The sequence below is a fragment of the Plectropomus leopardus genome, chromosome 21 (genome assembly GCF_008729295.1).
Source record: "Plectropomus leopardus isolate mb chromosome 21, YSFRI_Pleo_2.0, whole genome shotgun sequence".
Classification (NCBI taxonomy): Eukaryota; Metazoa; Chordata; class Actinopteri; order Perciformes; family Serranidae; genus Plectropomus; species Plectropomus leopardus.
In genome coordinates this window covers 9574161-9592636 of record NC_056483.1, presented here as the reverse complement: position 1 = coordinate 9592636, position 18476 = coordinate 9574161, and the positions used below count along the sequence as shown (strand labels likewise).

The 18476-nt window shown below is 42.8% G+C and overlaps 2 protein-coding genes across 3 annotated transcripts; one reads left to right on the top strand and one right to left on the bottom strand.

Annotated features, from left to right (window-relative positions):
• The first annotated feature begins 856 nt into the window (after positions 1 to 856).
• Positions 857 to 14594, top strand: csrnp1b (cysteine-serine-rich nuclear protein 1b). 2 transcript variants are annotated; one of them, XM_042510088.1, is made up of 5 exons: positions 857 to 1073; positions 8634 to 8826; positions 10642 to 10901; positions 11007 to 11303; positions 11415 to 14594. In XM_042510088.1, exons 2-5 carry the CDS (start codon positions 8652 to 8654, stop codon positions 12387 to 12389), a joined length of 1707 nt encoding a protein of 568 aa, XP_042366022.1. In that variant the 5' UTR covers positions 857 to 1073; positions 8634 to 8651; the 3' UTR covers positions 12390 to 14594. The 2 variants fall into 2 exon arrangements, with proteins under 2 accessions (XP_042366022.1, XP_042366021.1); XM_042510087.1 differs by lacking the exon at positions 857 to 1073 and adding an exon at positions 1639 to 1725.
• Positions 14595 to 16054: 1460 nt separating this feature from the next.
• On the bottom strand, positions 16055 to 18476 carry LOC121960734 (elastase-1-like). The gene is given in 10 exon segments (XM_042510580.1): positions 16055 to 16123; positions 16211 to 16360; positions 16990 to 17135; positions 17235 to 17371; positions 17589 to 17717; positions 18003 to 18037; positions 18039 to 18110; positions 18229 to 18264; positions 18266 to 18324; positions 18428 to 18476. Coding segments are annotated over 10 exon segments (810 nt in total). The 5' UTR covers positions 18462 to 18476; the 3' UTR covers positions 16055 to 16111.

Here is an 18476-nt window from a genome sequence, read left to right as displayed (position 1 = left end):
GGAGGATGTTTTAATAAATGTATCTTCTGAAAGTGGTTTATGGAGCTTTCCAGAAGTTGTTTCTTTGATGTGATAGATATCAGACACTCCACTCTCATTTGCTCTTTTCAAGTTAAGAACATTACCAGATAGTTTACAGTATATTATTGTTGTAATGTTAAAACAACAAATCACAAAAACATCAGTCCTACTTTCAGCTTCTTGACAATGCACTTTTTTAGATGAGCAAATGAGCTTTTTTGATAGTTTGCACACATGAATAATAAGGAAAACCTATTTAAAAAACACACACTTGCACTTTATGTACAGAATATGCTATACACTATCCTTAGACTGCTAATTTTATATTTTAGCTAGGATTTAAGCAAAATATGTTTTTATATACCATGTACAAAATGTTATGTTGTGTTGTTTCTTATTGGACTAGGATGCTAGTTTTAGTTAAATATCCAATTTTGTATTTTTTATAATTTTGCTCGTATTACTATTTTAAAATATCTATCTATCTATCTATCTATCTATCTATCTATCTATCTATCTATCTATCTATCTATCTATCTATCTGTCTGTCTATCTAGTTCACAAACTCACCACCAGAGGCTCTTTAAGGGCTCATCAGTGACTGTTTTATTATCTGACAAAAAATATTATTATAATTATTATTATCATCATTATCATATTAATACAATAGATGACCATATGCAACCTATTTTTCTCCGGCAGGTAGTAGGGGCTCAGTCACAGTGGAGGACAGGCAGGAAGCGGCGTGGGCAGCCTCCCTGTGTCACCGCCTGCGTCAGACCAGACGCCAGGAGGGAGTTTTCCACTGACGAAAAAGGCTGCGCTTCTCGGCAGTCTGCTACAGACAAGGGAAGCGCTTCAGCTGGTACGGAGCCCCGTACGGCGGAGAGACACAGACAATAGCAACCGAGATCTAGCTGTCTATATGCGGGGATAAGCGCTGCTATCTATTCGTGCCATTTTTTGTTGGATTTACCTCCACCGTTTTACCCCACCGGCGGTTTATCCAGCGCTATTTTGTCACTAATGGTGATCGGATACTTGAATTGGTGGTGAGTAGACACAGAATGGAGCTGATTGACTGAACAGCGTATTTTTATGTGCTTGATCTCAGCGGAGGAGGGACGCCAAATACTTTAAATGTTCTTTCTCATCTGTCATTTAAATGTTTGTGAGAATTACGCGTGAATCTTTACGCCGCGTTGGCTGGATTTCCTTTTAAACATACTTTATTGTAAATATTGACACGCTTGGCTTCTCGCTGGAGTTTAAACTCACTGCTTCACACACAGGTGATCATAATCTGATTAAAAATAATGTATTGATTCAGGCGAAATTCCAACAATCGTGATTAATGAATAGATCGATCGCTAAATAATCGGGGCTTTATTAGAAACTTCCCAGCTCGCACCTGGAGTGTTTTACTCCGTGTTGCGGTGTGGATTCAGCTATGGATTCATTTATGTGAACTGTTGATGAGGTCGGGCTTTGTGTATTCAGCGGAGTTGTTCTTGTTCACCTCAGCGGTGCTGGTGCGCCTCTTGTAACTCGAGCGACTCCTGAAGGCAGTACATCTGAGCACACACAGCTGACAGGGGCTGCTGTCATTAGAATTAGCATTAATCATGAGGAATGATCGGGTCAACGGGGAGAGAGAGCGAGAGCACATGCCTCGCGACGCGCGCACGTACGGCTACATTTAAGGTTTGATTGGTTTTGTGCATATATCAGTTTACGCTTTAAACCAGGTGTGGATACGGAATGTTGAGCGCCTTCATTGTTTGAATAATTCCCCGTAACAGCACATGCATGTGTCCTTAGAATAACTGTGACGCATAAATGTTTGTTAGTTTACGCAGCCAGTGCGCTTTGTTTATTTACGAGATGATTATTCCCATCACAGGCTGTTTTATTAATGCATTACCCAGAAATGACACTCCACTCTGAGGCTCTTGTTTTATAGAGACCAGACTGTTTTTGATGGAGTCAATTTAATCGTCTCTAGCGCGACCTCACCCGGATCTTTTTTGGAATCATGTTTTCTAGAATTAGGCTACAGAGAGCTGAATGATCCTTTGTTTACAGAGAGGGAATATAGCAGTTGGTGCTGTGCATTTCATGTGGCATTCATTTCCCAGGAATGTGCAGTGTTGTTGAATAACTCTCTATGCACACTTGTGTTATATGATTTTTTTTAGTTTTTGCTTACATTTTACACCAAAAAAATAGTTTTAAAACTTAAATGACATAAAGCAAAAATGGGCAATATATTAGAATGGTAGTTACCACTCATACCTCCCTCATATCCATCATATGATCCTGTACTCAGCTAACCTTGTGCTGCCTGCAGCTGTCAGCATAGATGATCTGGATGGCCACTTCCTGTGCACTGCAGTGTACGTTTCACAACCTCAGGAAGCTTACACACTCTTTTAGTATCTGTCTCCCCAGCTGGGAGAGGCAGCAGCAGCAGCGGTAGTGCAGAGTTCAGACAAGGTTGTCTGTGCCTGCTTCATTTTGGTCACGCAGGATGGCCCCCACGCTTTTGTGCCTGGAGATGTGAGAGGGGACGAGGAGGTGGGGGGGTGCAGGGAGCCTGCTGACGGTCTCCCACACACAGCAGTCAGCAGAGAGCTCCCATCTGCTTTGTCCTCTCCCAGCATTCCTCACTGCAAGTGTCCCAGACTGGAGCACGACCCCTGAACCCACAACCGCCTCCTCCCTTCCTCCACACACACCCAAAGCTGCATGTTTGCTGTTATGTAAAGGAATTCTTTGCTTGAGATTTTCTCAACTGTTTTTTTCACACAGTTTCTGATCCATGCAAATCATAGGAAAAAAAATATTTTTCTTTCTGCATAGTGAGACTTTCCCCAAGAATGACCTAAAACCAGTCCTGTTTTTGGTTTACAGTGTGAGTAAACTAACCCAAATGAGTAACAGCACACAGTCTGACTCCTGCAGGCATCACCTGGCTATTCAAGTTTGGCCCGCATACGAGATTAATGACAGCTGAGGGCATGTGAGGTCCACGTGCAAGCTAATACCCTGTCAGGTGTGGCCAGGAGAGGAAGCTCGCTCGGCTGCCTTGAGGGAGGAGGACTTTCCAGTGGTTAGCAGTAGAAAACACATCTGGGTTAGATAGAGCCTGTGTTCTTCTCCCACTATTACAGCAAGAGTGGTGCTGCCAGAATGGAATTCCTGTGGCCTGGAGACATGACATTATTTATTTGTTTTGTACAATCCTCCCTCCTTCTTCCCACTACCTCTCCGTTTTGGAATCAGAGTGTGCACGGGTCGGGGCAGAGGAACAGAATGTTTCTGTGGCACAGTCACGGAGAGCTTTGGGGCTTCGGTGAGAACAACAGGCTCACAGAGGAGAAAACAGGAGCTCTCCCTGCTTTGTTCCAGCAGGTGGAGCGCTTTGAGTAACAGCTGAGTTGAAGAATTGAGCCAGTGTTTCCCCAGCTGTGCAGGCCGCTGGAATTCAGCCCACCGTCACCTTGATGGCTCTGATCAATTACCCTCCCCTCCCTCCCCATCTTCTCAGTGACAGAGCTGGAAGTGAGAGGTGCAATACCATGAAGCCTGCAGGGGGGGTGGCCTGCCCAGGCACGCTTCCACACACGCAGGAAGACTCCCAGGTTCATCATTATCACATTTTATGAGCACTCAACTCAGTCAGTCAGTCATTCAGGCACTGCACAGAGCTGTCAGTGTGCCATGTAAATGCTCTCTGCTGGCTAAGTTTAGTGCGACTTGTCGCCCCCACCCACACTGTTATCAGCTGCAAGAGGGCTGGACAGGCAGTGCAAGGGGGCAAAGTCAACTGTGACTTGTCCTGTTTGGCTTCAGGGCAGACAGGGTCAGTTTAAACAGGCTGCTGGGTGACGTCTCCACGCAGGCACAGATTCATGCAGACATTTTCTTTCCTTTTAGGCTTTTAAGATTTTCCTGGACATACAAATGTCACTTTGTCCTTTCTTGTTTTTTGTTTCTCTTTTTTGTGATTGCATCTTTTGCAATGTATGTATGAAATGGTGGAGGAGGTACAAAAAGGAGGATTTTTTTAAGCACTGGGAAAGATTTTTTTAAATTATTTGGCTCTGGGGAAGGACTTTAAATGGTTGTATGTCATGTTTATTTTATGCACCCTCCCAACCCTGAAACCCATAAGGTTTTAAAGGTATGTTTTTCTTTGAAAATCACCAAATCACACCATTTATCAAGGATCAAGGACTCTATATTGTCTCTATAGCCATGCAATATACGAGAGTAACAAAATTAAGTACTTTTCTCTCCTGAATTGCAAAACTATTAAGGAAGGGACTGTTCCTCCCTAAAATCCTTTTTTATTACTAAAGAGGCTGAGCAACATTATTAGCTTATTTATTGTTGAATGTTCATAATGAGTGACTAATTAAAGCTAAACTTTATAACACTCCCCCCTGTTGGAATAATTTAAGATTCCTTAACAAGGACTTGAAGAGCTGTCTGCAGATAAAACAGGAATGAATTGGGATTCTGAATTCATATTAACAGCCTGTAGCTGCATGTATCAAGATAATCTTATTCGACTGACATAGTTATGCGTCTGACTTGAGCTGTGTAGTGCTTCTGGTGACAAATCTCCTCGCCAGAGATTTATCTTCCCAACTCTGTGACAACTGGCTGGGGAGCACCTCAGCGGATGCGTCCTTTATCTGCCTGCCTGTGTGCGGTTGATGGAATGACAGTGATGCATAATTTAGTGCGCGTTGAAAACATGCTGTGCTCCCTCTCTGGCTCGGCTGTCCGATCACATCCATTCTCCGTTTTGGAGCCGACATTCACAGGCGCTGCTTTCTTGAGGAGCCGGCTCTGAATTCTACTCTTTCATCTTTTTTTCCTCTCCCTTCCCTCCACCCTTTTGCAAATGAGTCATTGCACAATTGTTGTCTTTTTACCCCTCAGTCCCTTGTTCCATGCGCTCCCCCTGCTCTGCTGGCCTTGTTCCGTGGGTGCAGCGGCTGAGCAGGCTGAGAAGCTCCAGATTGACTACAAGCCGTCCCCTTGCCAGGATTAACCTCTCGCCATTGTTTCTGCCCGTTGAACAGGATTAACAAATCAATGTGTCAGGTAGACTGCAGTCAAGAGACAATGACCCAGTTCTGACACCACTGCCCCCCTCCCACCTCTCTCCCTCTCCTCCCCCTTCTGCCTCACTGCAGCTTTTAATTAAAAAGACTTTGCTTAGCTGGCGCTATGCACTCCCCTGAGGATGCCTTGCAGCTTTGTTTTCATTTTTTTGCAGAGTATTGGGGGTGGGAGTAATGGCAAAAATGTAAGGTGAGCCCATGTTCTCACATTTAGGCTGCAGCATGGCGTTTACAACACACTTGTTGTCTGATCAGTGATAAGCAACAGATGCAGCACCCAGGTGTTTCTAAGTAGTTCCAAGGCAAATCCTGTGATGTGTAGCTGTGAGAGGCATTTGGAGATTATTTCCTGCATGACTAAGTTGATGAATGGGAAATGAGCGACTTCGGTAAAACATGCTGAAGCGGTCACTAGGCTTGGCTGGTATGTAATATTTCATACCTTCATACCTTCCTGAAATTTAACAGGAGTGTCTGGTATATGACAGTGTAAGTGTCCTCACCTACGGCACTACTTTTTCTCAGATAATTTGTCTTTTTAACTCATTATAAAACACACTTGATTCAAACTCAACAGAAGCAAAATAAAACTCACACAAACTCTTGCTAGTAATCTAATTAGTAAGCCCACTGTTCCAACAATCACCAGCTCCGGTTTGGTCAAAATAAATCATAATTCACTAAGTTAGATGTAAAAATCATTCTACATAGTTTCTCTGCCATTGCTGGATGCTGGCTGTTTACAGTCCTGTGACTTCTCCCTCCACCACTGGGTGTCATAGTGTCTTTCAGCTCAGCTGCCTGTTCCACCAGTAGAGACTGGAGACTGAGCTCTGGCTTTGTGTGCTGTGCACTACATACAATGAGTTTTATAGAAAGAGGATCACCTGTATTTATGATATATATTTTCCCGAAGGTATATATTAAAAAACACACCTTCAGGATTTCTAAGTACCCTGGGATACCGTAATACCATGACACCGCCCAAGCCTAGTCGTCACAGTGTAAAGGATGCTTTTTTTTTGCAGACACAGTACGAGCAAGTTTGACCTATCACAAGGTGATTCATTCATCATATGTGCACTGGGGACAACAATATCTGACTGCAGCAATAACAGCCCCCCCCCCCCCCCCACCCCAACCCCCCTACCGTTGGATAGCTGCCCCCACTACCTATACAAAGGTGTCTTGCCCTTGACTCTCACTTCTCTTTTATCCTTGTCAAAAGACAGGGCGGCTTTTGCATAATTGCTCCCTGTTGCATGCTGAAAATGACCCCCTCCTTACATACCTGCTTAGGCATTTTTTTCTCCTGTTCTTTGATTGCTGACGCTTGCATAACATCCTGATAAGACAAACCAGGCATGCAGGTCACACACGGAGTTAAAGTTCCTCTAAAGCCATTGGAGGATCTCGAGGCGTATCCTGTCTTAGCTGTCCTCTAAGGAGCAGTGGTAACAAATTAGCCTGTTGGCAGCACAGCTTGGTGTCTGAGCCGTGCTCAGTCTAATAATTGACATGTTTGGGACATAAATTTAACTAGTTTAAGATCCTTAATCTGAGTTCTCCCCATAAAGAATAGTCGAGCCAAAAAGCAACAGAAAGAGCAATTTCCTTATAAACATTTAGACAAAATTACAGGTATTACTGAGCAAATATTTGAACAAACACAGCTAAAAATAACCTAAAATCAAAGTGCATAAATAACATGCCTGAGCCGCAGCAGCTGTAAGTGATTTGGCTGCGATTCCAAACACAGTAAACAGTTTGATGGTGAAATGATCTTTTTAGGGGCAAAGTAAAAGCCTCCTTTCCTCATTCCACATCATCGTAAGGGAGTGTCTGTACTGGAGTTGAGCCCAGTCATGTCTTCCCTCTCCCCTCACTTCCTTCCTCCCACCCTCCACCCCTCCTTGTTTAAGCCAGCAGGAGCTCGGCCTGCGGACTGCGGTGATGACCTGTCTTGTCTCGCAGTCGCCTCACGCTTCCCAGAACTTGTGAAGAAGATCGTCTGTTGTTTGTCAGAGCGGCATGGCGCGTTTACGTCCCATAACCGTAAAACACAGCAGCAGTAAACCTTCCTCCTCATCCAGCACGTTAATTTTTCATGTCAGTGGTTTCTGTTCTTTTTTCCTGGAAGATGCTGAAGACAGGAGGTTTATTCGCTTGAGCTATGAGAGCATTTTTCATTGACTAAAATAAGATTTAAAGATGTCTTGTACATGGAACAGATATTGGGCAATGTTTTTGGAGATTAGAGGGTAAATGGCATTCTCTTTCCTCATGATCATCTTTTCTTTCCTTGTCTCTGTCTGTCTCATTCAAAGGATTGATTGTTTTTATCGCTGAACCAGCAGCCCCTCTCTCGGGAGCTCTTGCAGAACACACGCAGGAGTTGCATAGCAAAACATCTTAACTATGCATAGCTGTACTATGAGCGCCGTGCAAACACATTGAACTGAATAAGTGGCAAATTGCCTTGGTGCTGGCTGGCATATTTGATAGTGACAGCTGCCTAAAGGGAATGATTGAAATTAAACGTCCATGGCTGGATGATTTGGTCACCTCTGTGCTCAGTCCTTCTCTCCAATCAATGTATTTGCTGAGCTGATGGGATTTGGAAGAGGGTGAAGGGTCCAGTAATTGTTGACTTATGCGAATAGGACTGATTGATTGCTTTCTGCGCTGTGGCTAACTTCCACTCTCAGCTGCATGAGATTGGGATGCATACAATCTCACATGGCCGAGCACAGGACCTGACCAGTAAAGGCCTGTGTGAGCACAACAACTTTGTTGTAGGGTTGTCAAACGATTCATTTTTAAAATTATGAATAATTGCAATTTCAATAGTTCATTGCATTTTTTAACTGCATGTTTTCAATTCCATTATTTGCATTTCAAAACAGTCCATACTAACAAGGTAAAGCACTTCTTACCAGACTGTCTTGATTATGAATCAAATGACAGCAAAAAAAACTGCATGGGACTAGTAAAAAGTTGGGCTTGTCTATAAAGTGAAGACTCATGGCTACCTATAGAGCCCATTTTTATCAAGATATCTTGAGGTCAGAGGTCATGGGACCCCTGTGAAATGGCCATGCTGTTTTTACCACCATAACTAAGCCTAGATTTTGAGTGTTATTTAGCCCTCCTCTTGCATGACAGTTGACACCACCAGATTCCCTAGGTCTTCTAGTTTCATATGGTACCAGTAGCATCACTCTAGCTTTAAAATTCAGTCCAGTACAGCCTCTGAAATACAGGAATGTTGACTGGCGATTAATGCGATTTAAAAAAATAAAAAAGTTATGCACAGACCTTATTTGCATCGTGAGCTGTACTTTGTTGCAACATACAGTTTATTCATTGGTTCTGGTTGTCTTTTTCTGCACATTCATAAGACAAAACTTCAAAGTTGTTAAAATAAAGTGTGAATAATTTGCTAACAGCCCCTCCCTCTGCTCCTTCCTGCAGATTGTTCACACTAACGCCATGAGTGGGCTTCTCAAGAGGAAGTTTGAGGAGGTGGATGAGGACCCATGCTACTCCTCGCCCTCCTCCCTCTCCTCTGCCTGCTCAGGCTGGGACTCGGAGGGGGAGAGCTGCTACTCGGACACCCTGGATTCCACTCCCAGCAACCCCAGCTCCCCGGCAACACATTTCAACAGTGAGTGTCCTCATCCAGCGACGATAAATCATAGAAAGAGCTGATGGTACATGCTTTTTAATGCGTTCTCTCGCCTTGTCTTTACTGCTCCACGGAGGCTCTGATAACAAACCCATAAAGAACGGAGGGGGAGAGTTAAGGAATTTAGGCAGCTGGCAGCCCATGAAACACTTCACAGAAATGATTTCAGACTTCTGCAATGAATACCCCTTTTGATTTTATGCCCCAAAGCTGCAAAATGGCTAATCGCATTATGCAGTGGCTGCTCACCTTGGCTCTGCCACTCCACCTTTTTCTCAGAGCGTTGTAGACAGATACCTTTCTTTAGGAGATGTGGGTCGCACAGCTTCAGGATGTTTTGGTCTGGACCCGGGTGCTGGCCTTTAGGGGACTGGTCAGGCTGGAGAGGGATTGTAGTGGGAGAGAAGGGCAAACAGTTGTGAGGTTTCCAGGATGGCGGGGCAGGGAGCCAGGAGGAGAAGCATGGCAGGTTGCCAAGGCTGGGAACACACAGAGCCTTGTCTGAAGCCCGGGCATGCACCCAGCACAGGTGCTGAAAGAGGCTGGGTGAAGGGATACAAGAAGAGGAGGGAGTGAGGACTATCAAGAAAAGACGGCACATCTAGAGGAGCAGATTGTGCAAACCATTATAATCCGGTGTTTGTGTTGGACAGAAAGTTGCCTGCCATTGTGGAGTGAAGAGGGGAAAACAGCCAGCAAAGCTATCCCATTTAGAGGCAGTGGAGAAGGTGTCATTTATCTCCTACGGGTGTCATAAGCCTGACTGGATTTGATGGATGTGAAGTTCAAACTGGCAGTTTGTCTCATTTGTTTTACCCCTGGCGGCAGATTTTGACGACACAGCGAGGCTATTGTCTGTACCTGCATTGGGGTAAAAGGTTGCTTTTCATCATCTGAGCTTCAATTATTGCACACAGACTTTCCCGTTTGACTTCGGCGAGGGCACTTGTTCAGGGTGTGTCTCCGAGAACGCTCCATAGCTGAGAAAAGGAATTTCCCACCACATAATAAAGGTGTAATGCTCAACACATGTTAGGTCTTAGCATCTTTTTCTGATCGCACATACATAAAAAACTGATGGCTTAAGCTGAGGAGAAAGTTTTCTTAAAGCGAGGCTCAAAAGTCGTGTTGAATATTCCTGGGCAGAGGAAGTGGAATTTATTATAATGCTTGAATAATTGTTCCCGCATATGGTTCCACTTTGATACCCATATGGTTTTATTGTATTTGTCTGGGGATAGAACTACGGCTGGTTGCATTGGGTCCTGAATGTTTTTAACAGAGCGAGGACCTTTGACTCCTATGAGTTACTGGGCCATTTGTTGGGATTGTCGGCTTGCAGGAAAGCCAGGGTGGGCAGTTTTTTATTCGTGAGAGCTACACTTCCACCCTCCACCTCTTCCGGAAGCCCGGAGCATTTACTCACCCGTTTGTGATCCTGGCAGCTCGGCTTCCTCCGTTGTGTTGGCCACCATGGGGAATTTCCCGGGCTGGGTGGTTTTTGACGCACAGCAAGACAAGAAATGAGACTGAATGGATTCTCAGTAGTTTAGGTTTCTTTTTACAGGATGTAAATGTGTTGGATACCTGTTAGCAGTGTCTTTTAATTGGGTACATGATAAGGTTTGGGTGAGGACTAGAGCAATGAATCAGAGGGGTGTCCTTTTACAGTCTGTTCAGCAGGGTTTGTATGGGACATGATGCCATCTAGTGGCAAAATGCACCAATAACCTTCTGTTTAACTCTCCTCTTGTGGTAAGATGATTTCTAAATTTACTCTTTCTTCATCTACAGCAACATCCATTCTTAAGAAATCAAAGAGAGCACGACGGGGCAATGTCACCTTTGACCAGGTGACGGTGTTCTTCTTCCCTCGGTGTCAGGGCTTCACCAGTGTTCCCAGTCGAGGAGGATGCACTCTGGGGATGATGCAGCGCCACAGCGTTCTCCGCACATATACACTTGCAGAGTTTGCTGTGGAGCAGCGGCTCCTACGCCGGGAAAAATTCCTCAACAGACTCAGGGAGGAGAAGCTGGAAGCTCTCAAACTGAAGGTGAGAAAAGTTGCCATAAAGTGTTTTGGAAAGTTTGTAAAAATTCCCAAATTCTGACACAATTACTCATTTGATGACCTGTTGACCTGATGACCTGTTCTCCAGCTGACAAAGAATGGAACCCAAGAGAACGAGGAGGCAGAGCGGCTAACGGTGGATGACATCCCCGAGCAGGACATTGACATCAGCGGGGCTAACTTGGATGAGGGCTCTTTCCTCCAGCCTTACCCGCCTAAACGTCGCTACGCGCTACTCAAAGCAGCCGGCGTGAAGAAAATCGACAAGGAGGAGAAGAGACAGCTGCACGATCTGAGGATCTCCAGGGAGAACTGCGGTTGCGACTGTCAGGGCTTCTGCGAGCCTGAGACGTGTAGCTGCAGCCTGGCGGGCATCAAATGTCAGGTACGAGCCGACAGAAGAAAAAAACAAAAAAAACCTGTGGTTCAACAAATCAAAATACTATTGGGACTTCTTATCACACGTAATTTAACTCCTTCTTTCTGCTCCCCATAGATGGATCATTCCTCTTTCCCGTGCGGCTGCACCAAGGACGGCTGCGGAAACACAGAAGGTCGCATCGAGTTCAACTCCACCCGGGTACAGACGCATTACATCCACACTATCATGAAGCTGGAGCTGGAGAAAAGGCTGGAGGAGCAGTCGAGCACAGAGGAGGAAGAGGAGAACGCCACCACCTTACCAGCAGTGCCCTCCTTCCCCTTTAGTTCTGAACTGGCGGCAGCTGGAGAGAACAGTTGCAGCAGCGATATGACGGACTTATCAGACTCTTCGGGTCAGAGCGAGGACTCCGAGGCAGGCGCGAGCCCGTGTGAGCATCGCACCCCGTTGGATGTGGATGAGAAAGGCCTCAGCCGCATTTTGAGCTTCAGCGACACGGAGAACGGCTCAAGGAGTAGCAGGGACAGTGGGGACTGTAAAGACATTTGCTCTCCAGATCAGCGGCAAGAACAACAGCAGCCATCTACGGAGGCTTTTAGCAGCTTTAGCATGGTGGACTTCGCTGACGAGAATGACAATATAGATGCCGCACTGTTGGACGATCACACAGACAATCAAGCAACAGCCATCTCAGAACTTTTGGATGAAAACGCCAACCAGGGAAACGGCCTATTCCATAGCAGTAGTGTGCCACACACGCCGTCCCCGACCATCGACCGCTCTGCGAGCTATAACATGGACCTGAGCCTCTCCTCGGAGTCAGACCTGGAGTTTTTTGATGGTTTCCCCTGCTTGGGGCCCAGCTCGCTCTACAACTCCCTCAAGGAGTACGAACACATGGACAACTTTTTTCAGTTTCAGTTGCCTAGTTACCCCAGCCTCCCTCCGGCGAGCGACCCCGGGACCTGCCTCCTGGAGTCGCTGATTGGCCTTTCAGAATCAGTCCCAGAGCCCCCCGCCACATTTACAGACAATCAGCTGTTGGAGGAAGCCATGAAATTGTCTGTGATGGAGTCTGTGAAAGTTTGACGAAAATGTGTGGACAGTGCAAGAAAAAAATAGAAATAAAAAAAACGGGGGGTTTTGGAGGGGATCAAACATGCACATAAAAAAACGTCAACTTTTGGAGGAAGCTGTGATTTCCCTTTTGCCTAATAAATGTTCAGATTCCAGACTTGCCTTCAAAACGTTAGCAAAGCAGTTTGGGATTATTGCTGTGTGAGATGGCAGCTAGTGTTAAAAGGAAATCGAGATCAATTTGACCAGGCCCATAGAAACCAATGATGGCTCTCAGTTCCTAAGAAAGCTCTTTTAACCAAACCAAGATCACCAACCATATGCTAAACAGGAATTCACCTTTAAGGGGCCAGGTTGGGAATCTCAACACAGCTGAATGTGCACCTCAGGGATTTTTCTAGCTTTCTAGCTTTTGGAGGCAATGTATGGTGACCATTGCTGTGATGGCCTTCATATGAAATCAAATCGCAAAAGTCTGGTTCATGTCCTCCCTTTATTTGGGCTTGAGTAGGTAGGGTCCTCCCTGTGTTGAATCCTGAAGCTAGCGGACTCTTTCTCCTCAAGATCTCCCCCCAGGGTCTTTATGGTACACAAAAATCCCTCTAAAAGCTCCTCGATCAGCACTTTATCTGTGAAAAAAGTTATGTATGAATAGGCATTGTTGTAGGGGGTCAATTCAACAGTTCAACGCTAAATTATGGAGTTCCTTATTTATGAGCTGGGTAACTAGAAATAATGCTCATACATTAAAAGCTGTAGCTTATTTTGTCTTTTGTTTTAAATTATTTCCTTTTATGATTTTATTCTATTTATTTCAGATAAACTTTCACTCAAGAAGCACTGTGGTTTAATAGGTTCACCTCAAAGTGCAATCTTCCTTCCTTTTTTCCATATCACCTTCAGACATTGTTATGGGAAACGGGACCACAAGTCCGTCAGAAAGTATTTAATATCTATTCTCATATACATTTAACTTTTTTTTATAACTTATTATGTCATCATTTCACTAGCTATTTAATTTAAGACATTTTTGGCAATAAAATGGGGTTTTGTGAAGTTTACTGGATGTGCCTGCTTATCAGGGGAGCCACGCCTGCCAGTGGTGTGTGCGCAGTGCTTCCATTTAAGCTTTGGGACTGAAAACTGTGGAATCTCCCTAATCACTGAAACTAAATTATGGGTCTATTGTATCGCTGCCTATAATGTAACCATAGAAAATTACACTAATATTTTGTAACTAATTTATGTAGGTTGACAAAGAATTCTAATCACTGACAAATTTAATATTTTATTAAGAAAGCAAAATGATTTTCAATCTGGGACGACCTTTGTAATATATGAATTATAGAGAAATGTATGAAGGTTATCGCTCTCTAGCATTCTGAAGTATTTTTCATAGGCAGTCTTATGGTTAGATATCGTAGCGAAAAGCCACTAAAACTAAGTAAATTGCAAAGATCAATTTGATTGTATTCTGAATTTCTTGGAAGTCTGTGACTTGGGTTACATTATGTTATAAATGACACATGTAAAGGGTTTTGGTGGATAAAAACTGCATATATTATACAATTTTTATCGCACACACAAACCCTGAAAACTGAAGAGTTGCCTCATTCATGACAGAACAAGACCTTTCGAAGGTGATTCTTCTTTCACCTGCTCGACAGTTGAAGGCACTAGAGAGTTGATGTACATATCTCACCCTTTCTACAGCTGTTTCAACAGCCTTTCTGGACCCTTTAGAAATTATGCATGCAGGTCCTGTTTGTTAAAACTTGTTCTGATTAATTGTATACTTTGAAAAGTGCTGCGTGCACATCGGAAATGTATTATTCGCTTTTTGCCTTTTTGATTACTTTGAAAATCCATCCGATATATGTTCTTACGCCATGAAGAGGGCACTGAGTTTTGCAAGCAAACGTTTGTTTTCTCTTGTACAAAACATCAATTCTCATGAAGAAATGGCAACAGTGAGTGTTTATCAATGTAATGTATTACAGTACAGCTTTTTTTATTTTATTTTATTTTCAAAGAACGTGTCTTACTTTTTGCCTTTTGTTTTGTACATATTTCTGCTTGAATGGTCCTGCAGAGCAAACAAAGCTGCTTTATTTTTTATTCACACTTTAACCTGCTGTACAAAAACAGTTTCTTTCATCTAAGCCATTTTGACAGCCTGTCCCTCCAAATAATAATTAAAAAAAAACATTTTCTAAATGCTGTTGTTTGTCATATGCTGATTTTTTTTTTTTTGAACTTCACATAGTGGAAAAAAAGTCACATAGTGAAGTTTAGATTCAGAGGTAAAGGATACAGTTTTAGTATTAAAGGTAAATGTATCCAATGCAGGAAAAGCTTTTAAACAAAGAAAACATCTAAAAAACACCTAAATTATTCAAATAAAGTAGAAAGTGAATTCAGTGTTAACCAAAAATATTTTTTCTGCCAATCCACTAATTAATTATTCGACTAAATATTACAGCTGTGCCTGTATAAACTGTTGGGTTGTTTATAACAAAACAGGTTTTATAAACTCCTATTTTTTTAATGCAAAAATCTTAATTTGTTAAGTATAACACTCTCGGATAAATACAGAGAAGTAAAAAAAATACAATATTTCCCTCTGAAATGTAGTGAAGTAGAAGTATAAAGTGGCATGAAAGGAATAGACTCAAGTACCCCAAATACATACTGAAGTAAAGCACTTGAATAAATGTACTCACTTGCACTCCACCACTGAACATACCTACATATTTTCAGAATAATTTAGTTGAATGTAAACTTTCACACAGCCTGTGCAGCATTGTAGCTCAAGTTCAACTAAGTTTTTCTGAAAAAGTGTAGTGAATTGCCAGATATTCTCTCTAAACATTTACAGAAAGATAGTTGAATCTAATTAGCTGTTAAAAATGTTACAAATACTCTAAACTATCTGCAGTTGGACTATCCAACTACAGTGTCACCGACTTGGCTTCATAACAGAAAACATTCTCAGTTGTTTCATGCTCTAACCTACAAATTATTATATTTTCTATTGCACTAAAAACTATACATAATGCTCACATTAAATACACTGACATTCCTTTGGGTTTTTCTTTTTTTTTGTAAACCGCTGGAATTCATCTGTGGCCTCTGGTCTCCATGGTTAAGAGGAAAAAACACTGTGATGTCATGCTGTAGTCTCCTGTCTACCACCGCAAACATATGGCCAGAAATTCCAGAAAAGAGGGAAATGTCGGGCCAGTGACTGCATAGCTCACATTTGGCCACCATTAAGAAAATGTGGCTCTCATTAAGTCTTTAGGTAGATCTTAGAAGAATTCTTTATGGTTATCTTTGATTCTTAGCTCATTAAAAGGGTTTTGTTTTGTGTCACATTGCCTCAAGTCCAGTATGACTTTGGTCTTTAGTTTTAAAAATCCATCAAAATATCCTCAGCAATTCATCTACTAGGGTTGCAGACTGGGAGGTCAGAGGATCAGGATTTTTACTATTTGTTGGTTTTTGCCCACTGACTCTTCAACATTGCCCCATTTTCAGACTGGTTGTACATGCACAACAAAGTACATGCTACAGTCAGCATGATATTTAGGTCAAAACATGAACCATTGTGGCCACCCATTGGCTAAATTAAGAACTACAAGCAAGAATTTATTATATTGTTAAACACAAATGACTCAGATGCAAATTAATTTTATTTTCGATGCCTCATTTGACAGAATGCCATGTTCCATCTATACTACAACCTGGAAAAAAAGAAAATAAAAGTCAGGCAACTGAAATACGCAGATGAAATATGATGATCTGTTTTTTCAAATCAACAGGAGGCTTACTGAATAGATCCAGTCATAGAAGGAAGAGACTCTGGTGAAGACAGTGGGTTTAGTCACTTGGTTGCACATGCCGGCTGGGCCGTAACTGACAACACCGTGGACCCTCCAGGCTCCACCAGTGAAACAGCTCAGGGGGCCTCCAGAGTCGCCCTGGGGCAGGTAGCAACAAGAACAGATTCAAAAAGAGATGAAAGGTAACACTTTACCTTTTTTTCAGCCTCCTTTATACAGCTTTTACTGAGAGATCTGCACTGTTGTCAGAACGATCACCTTAAGTAGAGACACTGCAGGTGAACAGGGTAAAACTAAAAAAGAAATCTTTAAAGAAATCTTTAAATATGTGATTTCTCTATACATGTCCAGAACAAAAAATCTGAACAGTGGATAAGGCCAGGTTCAAAACACTTTATCTTCTTTTTATTTTATTTTATTTATTTTTTTTTTTTATTTTCAGAAAAAAGCCATGTTTTTTTAGGTATAAAATTGTATATAAATCAGGATATGAATGATATGAACAAACCCCAAATATGGATAGGAAAAAAACTGGAAAGTTTTGTATATGTCAGTGCAAGTGCAACTGAAGTGAAATTTCCACCTCAGAGTTTGAGAAAAACAGCACTAAAGGTGTAAAGGGTAAAACTTTTAACAATAGATATCACCATGAAACATATCCAGTCAGTAGTGCAGGATCACTGACTGACAATTTAACTGTGGAGTCACTTAGATATGGTCTTGCATTCTTGAAAATCAAAAAGTCTGCACACATAAGTTTGTTGTACCTGACAGCCTGATACGACTCCATCCCCTCCAGCACACACCATGGTCCTCAGAGCGATGCTGCCCCACCAGTCAGGCCGGGAGCACACTGAATGCTCCACCACAGGGATGGGGGCCACCTGCAGGATGGCAGGGACACTTCCACTGTCTGCAACAATAGAGTGATTTTTTAAAAATTATTATTTAATTTACATCAATGGTTTGCATGATACATAGAGTATGTGTATGTGTGTGAGTGTCCTCTCACCGTCCATAAGTCCCCAGCCGGTGATGTAACAGATTAACCCATGAGGCAACATCTCGCCAGGGTAGGGAAGGTCAGCGACGGCCACATAGCCGTTGTCATACACTGGACGAGCCAGTCTCAAGAGGGCAATGTCATTTCTAATGAAGAAAAAAAAAACCAAAGCACCTCATTCTTAAGTACAGCTCTGTGGCTCTAACTGAGAGAAAGTGGTACTACAGAATTGCTCCCAGTTGTAAATGTAAATGCACGTGATGCCCCCACCCTGAAACTCCCCCCTCAGGCCGCTGCTGTCAAGAAAATTGTGCTTTTAAATGGCCAAATTTATGTAAGTGGCCTGACTTGCTGTTACTTTACCCTTTGGCAAGGTCTTCAGTCCAGCCAGGATGGACAACAATCCTTTCCACGCGGATGAACTGCTCGCTGCCTTCATACTCATACAGGTTATATTCACCCACCACCACACGGTACGCGCTGGCATCCATGCTGACAGGAACACGAGAAACAAAAACACAATCATTCATCCACAGTGTTGGGAAGTAATGAGTTACATATTACAATATTACAAAATATATGTAATTGTACTTGTAAATCCAGGTACTACTCAAAAAGTTAATCATTTTAAAGGGGTTTCATACAAAAAATATATAAATACATATATAGTACATCCATTTTGCATTCATATAGACAGCTACATACATTTTTCAAGTTACATGTACAAATAATAAAAAGTGTATATTGATGCCAGTAAGGACCAGTGAGAGACCCAACCTGAGGATACAGTGAGCTGCAGTCATAATGTAGAAAACTATCGATGAGAGAGCCGCCACAGATGTGGTAGAATGAGCCGTCATTGTATGAATCCAGCTGCAGAGAAACCTGAGAGAAAGCATAGAACAAATACACACGGATACTGAGGGTTTATTGTTATTTTAGAGATGATGAATTATAAGGAGGTCCAGCAGTGTAATATTGAGAAAAACATTCATGCTTGTACCTGCCATTTCCAGGTGTTTGGTTTCGCATTGTGACCCTCCTATGACCCTCTCATTGTGCACGTTATGGTTGAAGGGCGTTTCAGCCCCGATCAGCCCTTCGTTGCACACATGAAAAGAGAGTACAGTGTTTAAAGTTTCACAAAATCACCAACAGCTCTGAAGAAGTCTATTGTGAATAAAAAAAAAAAAACAACTCACCAATGCAGGACAGAAAAGCCACAAGCCAAATCATGTTGGAGCAGTGAGT

What these genes read in the sequence shown, in the direction of transcription:
- csrnp1b (XM_042510087.1), top strand. Translation starts at nt 1,654, where the DNA reads ATGATCGGGTCAACGGGGAGAGAGAGCGAGAGCACATGCCTCGCGACG. An exon ending in CCCGGCAACACATTTCAACA is followed by an intron (nt 8,827 to 10,641) that starts GTGAGTGTCCTC and finishes CTTCATCTACAG; the next exon opens with CAACATCCATTCTTAAGAAA. An exon ending in TGGCGGGCATCAAATGTCAG is followed by an intron (nt 11,304 to 11,414) that starts GTACGAGCCGAC and finishes TGCTCCCCATAG; the next exon opens with ATGGATCATTCCTCTTTCCC.